General features: G+C 43.5%; 1 protein-coding gene across 4 annotated transcripts in view; it reads left to right on the top strand.

Annotated features, from left to right (window-relative positions):
• Nucleotides 1–15,785, top strand: part of LUZP1 (leucine zipper protein 1) — a 71,920-nt gene extending 56,135 nt beyond the window's left edge. For 3 of the 4 annotated variants that reach the window (XM_039854934.1, XM_039854935.1, XM_039854937.1), the window contains 2 exons: nt 7,155–10,333; nt 11,893–15,785. In XM_039854934.1, coding sequence (XP_039710868.1) covers nt 7,274–10,333; nt 11,893–12,048 — 3,216 coding nt within the window. In that variant the 5' untranslated portion in view covers nt 7,155–7,273 and the 3' untranslated portion in view covers nt 12,049–15,785. The remainder of the gene's footprint in view (nt 1–7,154; nt 10,334–11,892) is intronic. The other variant, XM_039854936.1, reaches the window with a different exon arrangement.
• The last annotated feature ends 1,003 nt before the right edge of the window (nt 15,786–16,788 follow it).

Below are 16,788 nucleotides of genomic sequence, written 5' to 3'. Positions count from 1 at the left end.
AGAGATTTCCTGTATATTCCCTGCCCACCTCCTCCCACCAGAATGGTACATTCACAAGTCATAATCGCCCAAAGTCCATAGTTACATTAAGGTTCACTCTCAGTGTTAGGTTTGGACAAGTGTATCATGGCACGTATCTACCATTATAGTATCACCTGGAGTAGTTGCTCTGCTCTAAAAATCCTTTTGCTCTGCCATAACCTTAGCGTTTGACATTATCAATTACTGGTAATTTCAGTCCCCTGAAATCCATCTCCTGTTTTTCAAGCTCATTCCTGCTAGTACTTGACTCCAACAATCCTTCGGTACTCATTGGTACTTTCAATTCATTGGCCTTCTGACATCTTCACTGTTCTTCATGTTCTTAATGTTCGTCTCTCTCTTTACTGACTGAGCTTAAGTTCCCGTGCACACACCCAAAAGTCCCTTGCTCTTCTCTTGTTTTGTCACACTCAACAAAGTTCCAGTCCTGGTTCAGCCCAACTCTGTCTGCTCCTTGCCTTCATCTGGTCAGCTGAACAAGACTGGATATAGAAATACAACCTTGCTGATCGGTTTCACTTGAAATCATAACTGTGAATTTCAAGTGGGTCCTCGATACTGCCTGGCAGTCATTCTGTATTTCCCATTCACCTAGATGACCATTTCTGAAACCTGTAATACTTTTCCCCCATTGTCACTTTAAGGTGGTGGCCTTGTTTTCTACTTCAGTGAAAAGCAAAAACAAAAAAGTTCTCGAAGAGAACGTTACTAGACTTCTACCATTATAGTTATTGACCCACCCACCGACTAACACCTGTATCCACATACTCTCCCTGCCTGTCTGCTACCACAGAAGAACTGTCTGTGTTCTCCAGTGCTGCTGCTTGTACTCATATGCTAGAGCCCCATTTTGTCTCTTATACCCAGGTTCCCTCCTCGCTTTCACAGCCTGTCAATTTTCCCCCTTTTCCTGGATCATATTCTATCAATATGCTAACATGCTTTTTCCTCATTTAAAAAAAAACATAAACCTTTTGATACCACTTCTTCTGCCAATGGCCTACGTATTTATTTGCTCTGCTTTTTAGCAGAATTAAAAAATTGCAGGCCATTCTGAGTAGTGTGATGAAATTGCAGGCCATTCTGAGTAGTGTGATGAAATCTTGCGCTGTCCAGCTTTATCACACCCAGGATGTGAATCATCGCTTTGTGCAGCGTATCCAGTCTGTAGACGCCACCTGCCTGTTAGTCACTTAGTAACCATCTCAGTTATCAGATCAACTGTAGAAGTATCACAGAGCTCGAGTTCAAGTAATCCTTATTTTACCTAATATTGGCTTCATTTTACTTAAAGTGCAAGAGTGGTGATGCTGGGGATTCAGATATGCCAACGAGAAGCTGTGAAGTGCTTCCTTTAAGTGAAAAAGTGAAAGTTCTTGACTTAATAAAGAAAAAAAATCATATGCTGCGGTTGCTAAGATCTACAGTAAGAACAAATCTATTTGTGAAATTGCCTAATTTATAAATTAAGCTATCACTATTATGTGTGTTCAGGGGAAAATATAGTATATATGAGGTTTGGTGTTATCCGTGGTTTGAGGCATCCACTGAGGGTCTCGAGCTACATCTCCTCTGGTTAAGGGGGGGGACTGTATTTCTTTCATGGATGCTGCTCTTGCGTCATCATATCCAAGGTCATCTGTGATTTCTCCTATGTTATCTTCTAGGTGTTTTATAGTTTTATGTTTTACATTTAGGTCTGTGATCCATTTTGAGTTAATATTTATGAAGGGTATAAGATCTGTGTCTAAATTGTTTTGCATGTGAATGTCCATTTGTTCCAGCACTTTTTGTTGCAAAGACTATCTTTGCTCCATCGTATTGCCTTTGCTTCTTTGTCAGAGATCAGTTGACTGTATTCCTGTGGGTCTATTTCTGGGCTGTCTGTTCTCACCGACACCACGCTGTCTTGAATATTGTAGCTTTATAGTAAATCTTGAAGTTGGTTAGTATCAGTCCCACTTTGTTCCTTTCTTTCAATATTGCATTGGCAGTTCTGAGTCTTTTACCTTTCCATGTAAACTTTAGAATTAGTTTGTTGATATCCACAAAATAACTTGCTGGGATTTTGTTTGGGATTATACTGAATCTATAGGTGAAGTTGGGAAGAACTGACATTTGGAAATACTGCGTCCCTATCCACGAACACCGAATATCTCTTCATTTGCTTACTTCTTAGAGTCATCAGTTTTATATTTTTCATTTTATAGATTGTGTGCATACTTTGTTAGATACACACTTATGTATTTCATTTTGGGGAGGATGTTCATGTAAATGATATTGTTTTAAATTTCAAATCCCACTTGTTCATTGCTGGTGAATAGGGGGAAGTTGATTGACTTTTGTACGTTAACTTTGTATCTTGCTGTAATTGCTTATTCTAGTTTTTTTGATTATTTGGGTTTCTGCAAATCATGTCATCTCAGAACAAAGACAGTTTTATTTCTTTTTTTTCCCAATGAGTATACTTCTTTTCTTGTCTTATTGTGTTAGGTTGGACTTCTAGTACAATTTTGAGAAGCAGTGATAAGGAGGCATTCTTTCTTTGTTCTTGATTCTAGTGGGAAAACTTTGACCGTCTCACCATTAAAAGTTTGGTTAGCTGTAGGTTTTTTGTAGATATTCTTTATCAAGTTGAGGTCAAGGTGCCCTCTATTCCTAGTTTGCTGAGTTTTTATCATGAATAGGTACATGCTTTTTCTGCACCTATTGATACAATCGTGTGATTTTTCTTCTTTAGCCTGTTGATGTGATGGATTACATTAACTTATTTTCAGATGTTGAACCAGCCTTGTATACCTAGGATAAATCCTACTTGGTCATGATCTAAAATTCTCTTTATACATTGTTGGATTAGATTTGCTAATATTTTGTTGAGGATTTTTACACCTATGCTCATGACAGATTCAGTCTGTAGTTTTCTTGTAATGTCTTTGTCTGGTTTTGGTATTAAGGTAATGCTGGCTCATAGCATGAGTTTAGGAGGTATTCTCTCTTCTCACTTTTGGAAGAGAATATAGAAAATTGGCATAATTTCTTTCTTAAATGTTTGGTACAATTACCAGTGATCCCATCTGGGCAGGCTTGGTGCTGTTTTTTGAAAGTTATTAATTATTGATTCGATTTCTTTAATAGATATAATCCTATTCAGATTGTCTCTTATGTGAGTTTGGCAGCTTATGTCTTTCAAGGAATTCGTTCATCTAGGTTATCAAATTTGTGGGCATAGAGTTGTTCATATTCTTTTATTCTTTTAATGTCCAGGGGATCTGTGATGATGTCCCCTCTTTCATTTCTGGTATCAGTAATTTGTCTTCTCTTTCTTGGCCTGGCTGGAAGCTTATTGATCTTTTCAAAGAATTAGCTTTTGGTTTCATTGATTCCTCCCCCTTCCCCACCCCTAACCCCAATTGACTTTGTTTTCAACTTAATTGATTTTTGCTCTAATTTTTATTACTTTTCTTCAGTTTACTTTGGTTTTAATCTGCTCTTCTTTTTCTAGTTGCCTAAGAGAGCAGCCTAGATTATTGTCGATCTTTATTCTTTTCTAATATATGCAGTAAGTGCTAAAAATTTACCTCTAAATATTCCTTTTGCTATACTCCACAAATTTTGATAAGGATGTATTTTTTTCATTCAGTTCAAAATATTTTAAATTTTTTCTTGAAATTTCTTCGTTATTTATTTTTTAGAAGTGTATTGTTTAATCTGCACGTATTTGGGGGGATATCCCAGCTATTTTTTTTGGTATTGATTTCTAGTTTAATTCCATTGTACTATGAGAACATACACTGTGTCTTATAGCCCAGAATGTGGTCTATCTTGGTGAATGTTCCATATGAACTTAAGAACGTGTATTCCGCTGTTGTCGAAGTAGTCTATATGTTTCCATTATGTCAGGTTGATTATGGTGTTATTGAGTTCAGCTGTGTCATTATTGATATTCTGCCTGTTAGATCTGTCCATTTATGATAGAGAGGTGTGGAACTCTCCAGCTGTAGTAGTGGATTCATCTGTTTCTCCTTGCAGATATATGTTTTTGCCTTATGTAGTTTGATGCTCTGTTGTAAGACATATATATTAAAGACTAGTATGTCTTCTTAGAGAATTGACCCCTTTATCATTATGTAATGCTTCTCTTCACTCCTGATAATTTACTCTGCTTTGACGTTTTCTGTCTAAAATTAATGGAGCCACTCCAGCTTTCTTTTGATTAGTGTTAACATGGTAAAGCGTTCTCCACTCCGTAATCTATAGGTGTCTTTATTAAAATTTAAGATGGGGTTTCGTAGACAACATATAGTTGGGTCTTGATTTTTGATCCACTTTGAAGACTATTGATGTTTAAAGTGATTTTATAGTAGGATTAATATTTACCATACTTGTCACTGTTCTGTTGCCCTTGTTTTTTGTTCCTGTTTTCATCATCTATACTTTTTCTGACTTTTGTGGCTTAGCATTTTATATAGTTCCACTTTTCTCTTTCTTAGCATATCCATTAAATTTTTTTTTTTAGTGGTAAATTGTGGTTTTCTGTATCCACTTTTCTAATTTGGGGAGAGACAGTTTTCTCTGTAACCTCTGATGAATCTAAGAGTTGTTGATTTTCTTGTTCACCTTTTACTTGTTAGGACGAAGTGATGACTTTTAAGCTGTGTACACGCTGAACCAGAAAACTATGTTTTTTACTTCTTACCTGCCTTTTTTTTGTGTGTGGTAAAAAATGCATAACATAAAATATATCAACCATTTTTAAGTGTACATACAGTTCAGTAGTGTGAAGTATATAGTCACATTGTGTAACCAATTTCTGGAACATTTTTTATCTTGCAGAACTGAAACTCTACACCCATTTAACAATAACCCCCATTCTCTTTGTCCCCAGCGACCACCATTCTACCTTGTTTCTATGAATTTGGCTATTCTAGATACTCATAAGCGAAATCACACAGTGTGTCTTTTATGACTGAATTATTTCACCATGTCCTCAAGATTCATCCATGTTGTAGCATGTGTCAGAATTTACTTAAGACATCTCATTGTATGTATAGATCAACTTTGTGTATCTATTCATCCATTGGACCCTTGGGTTCCACCTTTTGACTATTGCGAATAGTGCTGCTGTGAACGTAGGTATGCAGATCTCTTCAGTATCCTGCTTTCAGTTTTTTTGGATATATACCCAGAAGTGGAATTGCTGGATCACATGGTAATTATTTTTAATTTTCCGAGGAACTGCCAGTTTTCCATAGTCGCTGTACCATTTTATTTTTCCGCCAACAGTGCACGGGGGTTCCAATTTCTCCACGTCCTCACCAAAACTTAATTTTTTGCTTTTTTGATAGTAGCCATCATGATGGATGTGAGGTGATAGGAATCGTACTGTGATTTTGATTTGCGGTTCCCTAGTGATTAGTGATGTTGAACATCTTTACATGTGCTTGTTACCATTTGGATATTGTCATTGGAAAAATTTCTATTCAAATCCTTAACCCATTTTAAAATCAGGTTGTTTTTTGTTAATTAACATTATAGGAGTTCTTTATATATTCTGCTTATTAATACCTTATCAGATACATGATTAGTATCTATTCTTAACAAGATCTAAAGTTAATTACAATAACTGTTCTCTTTCCAAAGAATGCTTTACTTGAATTCTGATTTCTCTGACTTGTATATCTATCCAGTGTTTTAGTTCCACTTTGGTTTTTATCCTGCCCCTCCCCCTCAATTTTTGTTATTGTTTAACTGATTCAGTGCTTGTTTGGGTTAATTTCTTTGTTTATCATTCCTTCTTTATCTCATGCCTTCCTTAAATGATCAGTTCTTGTATTCCGAATAATTCTTTCAGTGAGGATCTGTTAATAATAAACATTAAGGTTTTCATTTTCCTTTTATTCTCATCTAGGTGCAGATTTAATTTTGGTTGAGACTTCGCTTCCTGAATATGAGATTCCATTCCATCTTTTATCAGCTCTTGAGCATTCTTAGCTAGTAGCTCATCAAATACTGCCTTTCCCCATTCTCTCTATTCCTTCCTTTTGGACCGCCTTTTTTTTAAACTCGTGTCTATTAACCTCTTTCAGTGTTCAGTTCTGCACCGCCTTTTGTAATTTCCTCATATCTATTCTTAACCACTACACTCTTCATTTGCATCTATTTGCTATTTTCCTTTCCATTTCTAGCAATTTTATTTGGTTACTTTAAAGATGATCTGATCTTTATTGATAGCATCTTGTTATTGTCTCCTGTTTTTGATTCCTTCTTTTATGACTTTAAATATTGAAATGTACTTAATTTGTGGTCACTAGCCTATCTTATTTGGTTCGTATTGGTATAAACTTCCTTTGTTCAGTCAAAGATTTGTCCTCATGTGTTTCGTAACTTGGAATTGTAAACTCAGGTTCACAGGACTTTATCTGTGGACTCCCGTGTGAACATGGTAGGGAATCTCTCTTTCCAGAGTATTTTTGTTTACCTCTGGTACGTTTCCCAAGGGTAATATCAGGCTGAGACCATTTTTAGGTACGGTTTGGTTCTTGGCGAGAGCAAGTCAGTACCAGACCACTCAGGCAGTGTAAATTTGAACTCTGAACTTAAATGAAGGCAGGCCCAAGATTATAAATTTTGTAGGCATACGGTCTTCCCCTTGTTCCCTAATAGAGCCCAGGTCCTGTCATCTTCCAGTGTCAACTTCAGAACAGTACTGGGGAAAGAAATGGTAGGCATCATTATCCCCATTTTACTACTAAGTAAAACTGAGGCTGTTTACTTACTCGTTTCTAGAAGAGTTAATGACTTTCCCAAGATTATGCAGGTGGAAAATGGTAAAGATTTTCTTATAGCCTTCCATGAGAAATGAGGCATTCTTCTGTGTCATTTTGCCATGCTGCCATTGGTGGCATTCTTCATTATGTAGATATCAGCTCATTATCAGCCATAAAGAACCAGTGGTATCCTGTAAGTTTACTCAAATTCATTCATTCAACAAATCCGGGCACCTGCTGTGTTTTAGGCACAAGAATTACATATGGGAGCTCTTTTTACACCTGGGAGCTGAAATACAGATTTTATATTTGCTGCCTGACATGCTTTCTGCTTTCTTTCTGTAGACTGATAATGGTCTCCAGCTGCCAAAGAAGGTTGTGGATGCCAAGAGAAAGGTAACCATTTCTCGTCCCCTCGAGTGGAATTGGATGCCTCAAGGAACCCACATTGGCTGGCAGTAGACATGGCTGAGTTTACAAACTACAAGGATACTGCCTCCGGCCGCCACCTGAGGTTTAAGTTACAGAGTCTAAGCCGCCGCCTTGATGAGTTGGAGGAAGCCACAAAAAACCTCCAGAAAGCAGAGGACGAGCTCCTGGATCTCCAGGACAAGGTGATTCAGGCAGAAGGCAGCAACTCTAGCATGTTGGCGGAGATCGAAGTGTTGCGCCAGCGAGTGCTGAGAATTGAAGGCAAAGATGAGGAAATTAAGAGAGCAGAGGATCTGTGCCAGCTGATGAAGGAGAAACTTGAAGAGGAGGAAAACCTCACCCGAGAGCTGAAATCTGAGATTGAGCGGCTTCAGAAACGAATGGCCGAGCTGGAGAAGCTAGAGGAGGCTTTTAGCAGGAGTAAGAATGACTGTACCCAACTCTGTCTGAGCCTGAATGAGGAGAGAAACCTGACGAAGAAAATCTCCTCTGAGCTGGAAATGCTCAGGGTCAAAGTGAAAGAACTGGAATCTTCCGAGGACCGCCTAGATAAAACTGAGCAGAGTTTAGTGTCTGAGTTAGAAAAGCTGAAATCTTTAACTCTGAGCTTTGTAAGTGAGAGAAAATACTTGAATGAAAAGGAGAAAGAAAATGAGAAATTGATAAAAGAGCTCACGCAAAAACTGGAGCAGAACAAAAAAATGAACAGAGATTACACAAGGAATGCATCTAATCTTCTGGAAAGGAATGACCTACGGATTGAGGACGGAATCTCGTCCACACTGCCGTCCAAGGAATCAAGAAGGAAGGGCACGCTGGACTATCTAAAGCAGGTGGAGAATGAAACAAGAAACAAATCTGAAAATGAAAAGAACCGAAATCAGGAAGACAACAAAGTCAAAGACCTTAACCAAGAGATTGAGAAACTTAAGACACAAATCAAACATTTTGAATCTTTGGAAGAAGAGCTCAAGAAAATGAGGGCCAAAAATAATGACCTTCAGGATAATTACCTGAGTGAACAAAATAAAAACAAACTCTTAGCCAGTCAGCTGGAGGAGATAAAACTACAAATTAAGAAACAGAAGGAGCTGGAGAATGGGGAGGTGGAAGTGGAAGATGCTTTCCTGTCCAGCAAAGGCAGGCACGAGAGGACTAAGTTTAGAGGCCACGGGAATGAGGCATCTATGTCCAAGCACACATCTCGGGAACTGTCCCCTCAGCATAAGCGGGAAAGGCACCGAAACAGGGAGTTGGCTCTCAATAATGAAAACTATTCTCTGAGCAACAGGCAGGTTTCCTCTCCCAGTTTCACCAACAGGAGGGCGGCCAAAGCTTCCAACGCAGGGGCAGGTACAGATAGTGGGACTCAGGAGACAAAGAGAACTGAAGATCGATTTGCATCTAGCTCCCCTCAGAGCGAAGGGAAGAAGTCCAGGGAGCAGCCATCGGTGCTTAGCCGCTACCCCCCAGCTGCTCAGGAGCACAATAAGGTTTGGAAGGGTACTTCCAAGCCGGGGACTGAGAGTGGGGTGAAGGGAAGAGTAGAGAAGACAACGCGCACATTTAGTGATACCACCCATGGATCTGTTCCCAGCGACACACTGGGCAGAGCTGACAAGGCTTCTGACACCTCCACTGAGGCCTTCTTTGGCAAGCGGGGTCAGGTGCCTAGCAGTGGAAGTCCGGTAACTCAGGCCACAGATCCTGGCAGTTCTAAGGCCACCGGAGCTCTGGCCTCGTCTCAGAGATCTTCAGAAGGGCTCTCTAAGGGCAGAAAGGCTGCCAATGGCCCTGAGGCTGATACCAGTTCCCCAACTTCCAAGGCTTCGCTTTTATCAAAGTATCCTTATGGCTCCAGAAGCCAAGAGAACATCCTTCAGGGCTTTTCAACCCCAAGTAAGGAAGGAATTGATCAACCTGTAGCAGTTGTAATGGAAGACAGCAGTCAGCATGAGGCCCTGAGGTGTCGAGTCATCAAATCCAGTGGCAGAGAGAAGCCAGACTCAGATGATGACATGGACATGACGTCTCTTGTTACTGCCAAGTTGGTGAACACAACCATCACCCCGGAGCCAGAGCCCAAACAGCCCACCTCTAGAGAAAAAAACAGATCTCGAGGGGGCCTTAGAACCTCCCTGTTCGAGGATGATAAAGATGTTGGACCAGAAAACGAACCTGTGAAAACTGTCAGAGCCTCCAGCAATGCCATGGAGTTCCCGGAGGCAAATGGTGCTGGGCTAAAAAGCCAACGGCCCTTCAGCCCCAGAGAGGCCTTGCGGTCTAGAGCTGTCATCAAACCTGTCATCATTGATAAGGATGTGAAAAAAATTATGGGAGGATCTGGAACCGAGGCCACATTGGAAAAACAGAAACTCACCTCCAAACCAGGGCCAAACAAAGTGACAAGCAGCATTACTATCTACCCCTCTGACAGCGGCAGCCCTAGAGCAGCTTCTGGCGAAGCCCCACGAGAGAGGCATACGTCTACCAGCAACATCCAGGTTGGGCCGCCGGAACTCACATCAGTTGGCAACCACGTCAACTCCCCCTTTGAGCTCTCCATTCACAAACATGACATCACCTTGCAGTTCACAGAAACTGAAAGAATGGGAGATGGACCCCTGAAGAACAGGCCTGAAACAGTGGTCTCTCGGAGCAGCATTATCATCAAGCCATCGGATGCTGTGGAGAGGAACAACCATGCGACCCCCGCGGAGACAATCAGGTGGAAAAGCCATAGCGCCCCTTCCGAGGTGAGCTCTTCAGATGCCAGGCATGTTACTGTGCGGAATGCCTGGAAGAGCAGGCGAGACTTGAACTCTTTAGACGACTCCCCAGCTCGAATAGGTAAAACTGTGGACTCTACCACTGCCTACGCCCAGAGGTCTTCCACAGACTATTCAGACCTTGAACAGACCAGGTCGTACCTTTCTGAGCAGGGCACTCGAAGGGTAGGCAATTCAGGTGATGCCTCCGAGCTCTCCTCCCGAAGGACCCAAAGTAGCCTGACCGTGTCAGAGGTGCTCACTCGTCGGAATCGGGTTGGAAATGCTGTCTCAGCTGCAGCCTGGAACCACTCGGCAGGCATGGTGAGTCCCACTCCTTTCTCTTTCTCCTTCTGCTGTCCCTTGCCCCCTCCTTCATCTTTCCCTCTTTCTCCCTTGTCTGCTCTGTCCTGGCCTGTAAGACTCAGGATTACGGAGACAGTGGGGATGGGAAACACTTGGTATAGCTCAGAGAACTGTTGAAAATAAAGCCGGGTTTGTCCTTAAAGAAAAATAAAGTACCTTGAAGAAGGTGTTCGGCAGAGAGCAGCATGAATTTCCAAAGTCCTTTCCCAAATGTGTCTCTTCCATTTGTCGTCGTGTACAAAGGCCACACAAATAGCAGAGACAGGGCCTCTGTTCTCTTGGTTTCGCCAGAGCAGCCAAGAGCTCCCCTTCTGGCTCTGGGAGCAGGGGGATGCGTTCCTGGCCGCCTCAGTTCAGACAGCTGGTCTCTGCTGGCTGCTGGCACGTGGGGTGAGGACAGCTGGGGCTCACACTGGGCCTACTTTATAAGCTTTATGCCTGGGCATCACTTTCTTTTGCCCCAGACACCTGTCTAGCCCATTATATCAGTCTGAGGGCAGGGCTGAGTCAGTGTGGCTCGTTACACGATAGGTAAATCCAGAACTACCTCATTTGAGGGTCGGACCGTCAGGACAGCATTTGAAGGGAGCCTCCTGGGTGTATCTTTTGGATGTGGAGCCTGTGGTGATGAAAGACATTTTGGACCTAGACATTGTTCCCTTCTTTTAAAGGGCAGGTGACCGTGTTAACCTGACGAGCCCCGTAAGTTTTCACAGGGTGCTTAACACTTGACGAAGCACTTTCCCACCTACTTACCTTATTCAGTCTCTCCAACAGCCCTATGGGAAGGCATTCTCATTTTTTAGATGTAGAAATTGAAGGTCAGAGATAGAAAGTGCCTTACCTAAAGCCACCCAAGTGAATTGCTGGAAGAGCTAAGATTTAAATCCAGGAGTCCTGTCTCTAAATCCAGTCTTCTTTGTACCCTGCCAGCCTTTCTCAGACTTGGTCTCTGATTGCCATTTGCTTGGGTGGACCCAGAGCAAAACATAAAAAATACAGAAGTCTGGTAGAAAAGCAGTGGAGAGAAACATGGGTATTGAGCCCCCTGAAGCTTTGGATGTCTGAGATGTGATGAGGGAGGGGCAGGTATGGGACATAAAGGGGAAGGCATGTGAGCTTCTTGGTGGTTTACTTGGTGGGAGGCAGCTTCCGTTTCAGCATACCGCCTACCTCCCCACCACAACGTGGCTCTCACCCTGGGGAGCATGCAGCCTGCCTATGCAGAACTTGAGGACCACTGGCTCCTACTTAGGGGTACCACTCCCATGCCCTGTTCCTGGCCCTGTACCGTATAAGGGATCCTGTTGAGTCGTGAGCCTCCCAGTCTCAGAAAACCCTGATTTCCTAGGAACTTTGACATTGGCCTGTCCTCAGGCCAAAGCACATCTCTGCAGTTAAGCTGTGGTCTGTCTGCTCCCTCTACCAGTCTGGAGAGGACCACTGGGGAGTGAGTGATGGTGTCTGTTACTCACTATAGTTTCCTTCACAGCTCACTTTTGTACTTATTGGCACAGGAGGAAGGCGATGACTGCACACTCAGTGTCTCCAGGCGACTGCACAACTCCTTGGAACGGTCTGAACTGCCCGTGAAGCAGGGGCTGTCAGAGCCTGGGCGAGTACGGGCTGAGGAACGGTTACGGCCAACGAAGCCCTGTGCTGAGGAAAACTGAGCCAGCTGGGTGAGGTCTTGTTTCCTCTGCTCCTGCTTCTCAGCTCTCCCACCATCCCGCCCTGTGAAGGATCCAAGGCCAGTTAACCAGGCTTTGGCTGGGAGACTGTGGCAGAAAACCAGGCTGTGGCTCAGATCATTTTTGCCAGTTGGCCAGAAGGGATCAGAAATTACAAGCTGGACAGAGTCACTCAGGCCCAGCCTCCCCTGATTGATGCATGAGTCCTCTATCTTTGTCCCTGTCCCCCAGGTAGGATGGGCAACTCTGGCCCCCAAATGGGGAATGATACCCCTTATATCCCCACCACACAACAGCCCCTTCTGTGTGGTTAATGTTCTTATTTCTTAGTCTCCTCACCACATCCAGTTCACTCCTTGTCTGCCCTCGAGGCCTGAGTACCTACACTAAGACTGACCAGCCTTCGGCTTCATCTAGGGGGCTTCCATTCCTTTTCTCTTTGGAGTTCCTCAGACTTATACAGAAGAGGTCTGTGCTGCCTCTGAGGGATTATAGGACTACCCTTTAGGTTGAATTTGAAGCTTCTCTGACACGGCCCCCTTGCCGACCACTATTTTTTGGGGGCAGAGCACACGGGTACCCACCTATTGGAATGACACCATCCCTCCCCCACCCCCAGCTCTCTGCTCACCTTCCTCCAAAGGCACCTGGAAGTATATAAGCCTCATGCATCTCCTTCCCTGGGCACCAATAATGCTGCTGGCATTGCCTGCTCCTCTCCTGTGGCTGGAGACTTCTGGCTGACTTTGTTTCCACCTTTGGAATATTCTCAGACTAAACTGGGCCTGACCCAGCATATTCTGCCTTCTAGGAAGCGCCCAGCAAGTGGGAAAGTGGATAGGAAGCAGCAGTTTCCCTTTAGTCACTCCACAAAGCAATAGCTCCATGAAAGGCCTGGACTTTGTTCTTCTTCCTTCACCCCCATGGAGGAGGTGTCGCACTTTACCGAGCTGATGCATTCCTACAAGAGTGGGCCATGATTCCTGCAAACCAACTATCCTGATGACTTCCTGGGAGGAAAGGTAACATGCCCATCAAGGGCCCCAGGGTTATACAATTCAAAATGCCGCAAACTTTTCAGGAAGCCACATAAATAAAAATTGGTTAGTTTCCTTACATCATTCACGTGGGAAATTAAGAACAACGGTATATTCTTGACACTGCTTTTTTCTGTAGCATTCTCTCAGTTCAAAGAAGGGATCCCCTGTCAGAGGCTACCTTTAGGAAGGCACTGTGGAAAGCATTAAACTGGGAGTTGGGAAAGCTGGATTTTCTTCATGGCTTTGTACTTCTTGCCTTGTGACCTTGGGCAAGTCATTGTCCTTGGGGCCTTAGTTTCCCTATTTGTAAAATGAGTTATTTGAAATGTTTTCCAAGGGTCCTAAATCTGGCATTCTGAGATTCTTGTGTTTTCACTGTCCCATGGGAGGCGAGTCTCACTTTAGGAAGGTATCATCCAAATGGGTTTGGGGAACGTATCCTGCCCACTGCCTCTGATTGCTTTCCTGGGTCCTTATTTTTTCCAGTTTCCCCATGTTTAAATGTTACGAGGTTGCTCAGAGAAGCTAAGCTCCCTTGGCCTCTTTTCCAGTCTGTAAAATGAGTTAGATTAGATGGTCACTGCGGCCCTTTTTGGCACCAGCCTTGCCCAATGCCACAGTGTCTCTTGGCTTCCAGGCCGGATATTTTCCATAACACAGGTTAGCATGTCTCCTGTTCCTGTGTGTCCTGAGTTGTCTTCTCTGCCTCCACTCCGTGTGGGGACCAGCATCCGTCCCGCCCTCGTCTGCATCAGACTTGACAATCCTGGAAGCTTGGGGAGCTCCTACCTTACTTTCGGGGACAGGAACGTTTTCTGGAGTTTTGCCAGTCTAAGGGCGTTGTCACGTGGCTTGCCTTTCACGTTGCTGCCTCAGTTGTTCAACTTCAGATGCCGTTTTCAAAATCTCTTCTTGCTGCTTCTCCTGGGTCACTGGCCAGAAACTAGCTTGCTCAAGACTGCAACCTCTCACTTATAGCCTCCCTGCCATTGTTCACTGGTTGGCAAACCTCAGAGTCCAAAGGAAACCAAGTCTATGGCTCTTCTCTGCTGGTGGAAACAGAAGGGCACCAAGCCATGCCTACAAAGATCTCGCCAATAATTCTCCTCTGTGGGCTTTGGAGCCCTAGATTCTGGTGCTGTAGCTCCTGGTGCCAAAGTCTGGATCTTTCCATATTTCAGCAGCATCAACATCTGCCGCTACCCAAAATGCTCAATGGAAGAGGGACTACTGTAGTGCCCTCCTGCTGGGGCTGCTGTCTTAAAATCTGAGTGCAATAGGGTTTAATTTTAACATTTCAGAAGTTTGTTTCATCTGCACACTTTCTAGAACCGCTGTAAAATAGTTTTTTTTTTTTTTTTTTTCAAAAAGTCCTCAGTATTGCAGAAAATACCATTAGTAATAGCCAGTGAAGGTTGGAGGCTCAGTTTCCTTGGGCTTCAAATGGCTGGCTCTCAAAGTCCAAAGTTGGAAGGCACGTTTCTGAAAAGCAACCTAGGTGTGACCATTCTGGACCCAGGTCTCACCATCAGGAGTCCTGGAGGAAACTTCCAAATAAAGGGGAGACCTGGTAGTTGAAGAGTTGTCTAATCAAGCCAAATATTCCCTGTCCCAGCCATAAGCTCACTTTTATGACAAGCCTCTTCTGCAGCTTGGCTCTAACTCTGAATTTTACTGGCAGGTATATGATTGTGGGAGGGTTCCTACTGAGGTTGGGGAACCTGGCACTCCAGAGCTGCTTGCTTGGAGGAAGTAGAGCTGGCCTCTTCCGCCTGCTGTTGCCTGTCTCTTGCCACTCTGATACCAAAAACCACCAGAGAAAGCTGCAGGAATGGTAGGAAAAAGGAAGCTGTGGCTGTTGCTTTTGAGTGGCAATGAAACAGTTACAATGTAGGTTAAAGGGATTCGCAGTGGGGCTAAGGACTCCAACCTTGGCCACAGGCAAGCTTGCACATAAATCATCCCCCTCATGGGGTGTGAGAGGGTCTATATTGATCGTGGAGTTGCCACTCTGGGGCAGTTTTCTTTATATTTAGTGGGTTAGTGCCAAGTGCTACCACTTCCCAGTAAAGGAATAAGGACCCAGCCTCTGGTCCCTAGCTGCCTTTGTTGGTGTGGGGTTCTTTGTTCAAGACTGCTTTGGAAGAGCTGCTTTTAGGGATTATCTTTTGAATACCCTGAGTGGGGAACAGGGTTCTCAAAGCCTCACAACCAAGATCATAGGAAAGGGGCCCTATTTTCCTGCTGCTTCACAGCTCAGAACATGTACTGAATGGAATGTATTTTTAAGAGAATAAAGTCTATTTTTTTGTATTTTAAAGATTGGGAGGGCTAGGGAAGTAGCCCTCAAATAAACTGTTATTGCATTATAGGCCCCTTTGCTAAGGGGCATCAGTATCTGTCAGTCCACACCTACTTGCTCAGGCAGGTGCTCGGGTCTCACCCCTGCCCCTTGGAGTCTAGGTGCAGCAGCTTCTACATTCCTGCTCCAAGCATGGGACCAAGGAGGCCAGACCCTGTCGCTGGAAACCAGGGCAAAGCCATGAGCAGTGACTCAGGGCTCCTTGGGTGCATGTGTATAGTTGAAGCTGCCTGTCTGCATGTATCCTCTGGCTCCAATGCTGTCTGTTGGCTCTGCAGCACAATATGTAACCAATAAAGCTCCCTAGTTTCCATGTGCTCTTGTGTGAGTGTGAGTCAGTGATACCATTTTTGTTGATGTCATCTCTGTATACGATATCTTCTATGCATGGATGCAGCCAGGTATATTTCACTGTATTTTACTTAAAATACTTGGTCAATTACTGATGCTGCAAGGTCAGGAAACATAGCTGAGGCTTAGAAAAGGACATGCTTAGAACCCATAACGAGTTAGAATCATAGAGCAGCTATTTCATTGCTATATTTTTAGGCTTTTCTGTTGTCAGACAATCCTCAGTCTGCCTGTGCCACTCATTTAAAAAGCAAAAACTTAAAAGCACTGACATTGGATCAGACACCTTAACTCCCCTGGGTAACAACAATGACAGAGCTAGGCTCCGAAGCCCATACACCTTCCACTGCGTGCTGTTCTCACCTTTCATCAGTTAACACCACTTGGTCTGATCCTGGTGTGCACATTTTCCCCATTGCTGTCACTCATTCCAAGACTAGGGAAAAAACTCTCTCCTTCATCTTCCAGTCAGACCATCAATGTAATGTCCCTTAAATCTCACTAAGACTAAAACCTCATTTAGAAAACACAAGTAAATTGTAATTTCCAGAAGCAGATCACATACATGTATTTTTAAGTAACAGTCTGTTAAGAGCCCTTGGGAAAGAACTGGTATTCTGGTCCCTACAAACTTTTACCTTACAAATCACAAGATTTTGCAGATGTGATTAAAGATTTTGAGATGGAGATGATCTAGGTGGGTCTTAAATGATCACAGGTACCTTTATATCAGAGGGAGACAGAAAAATCTCTAAACATGAGGTGATGATAGAAGTGGAGATTGGAGTAATGTTAAGATGGAGGGAGGGGGGCCACAAGCCAAGGATACAGAAAGCAACTAGAAGCTGAAGGCGGCAAGGAAATGGAATCTTCCATCAGAGCCTGCTGGGGTAATTTGTCACAGCAGCAACAGGAAATTAATACACCACTGAAGTTACCTAAATCCTTGATCTGCTCCTTGTGTAGCAC

This window comes from Pteropus medius, unplaced genomic scaffold, assembly GCF_902729225.1.
Source record: "Pteropus medius unplaced genomic scaffold, Ma_sr-lr_union100, whole genome shotgun sequence".
NCBI lineage: Eukaryota > Metazoa > Chordata > Mammalia > Chiroptera > Pteropodidae > Pteropus > Pteropus medius.
This window is presented reverse-complemented; position numbering and strand designations above follow the sequence as displayed.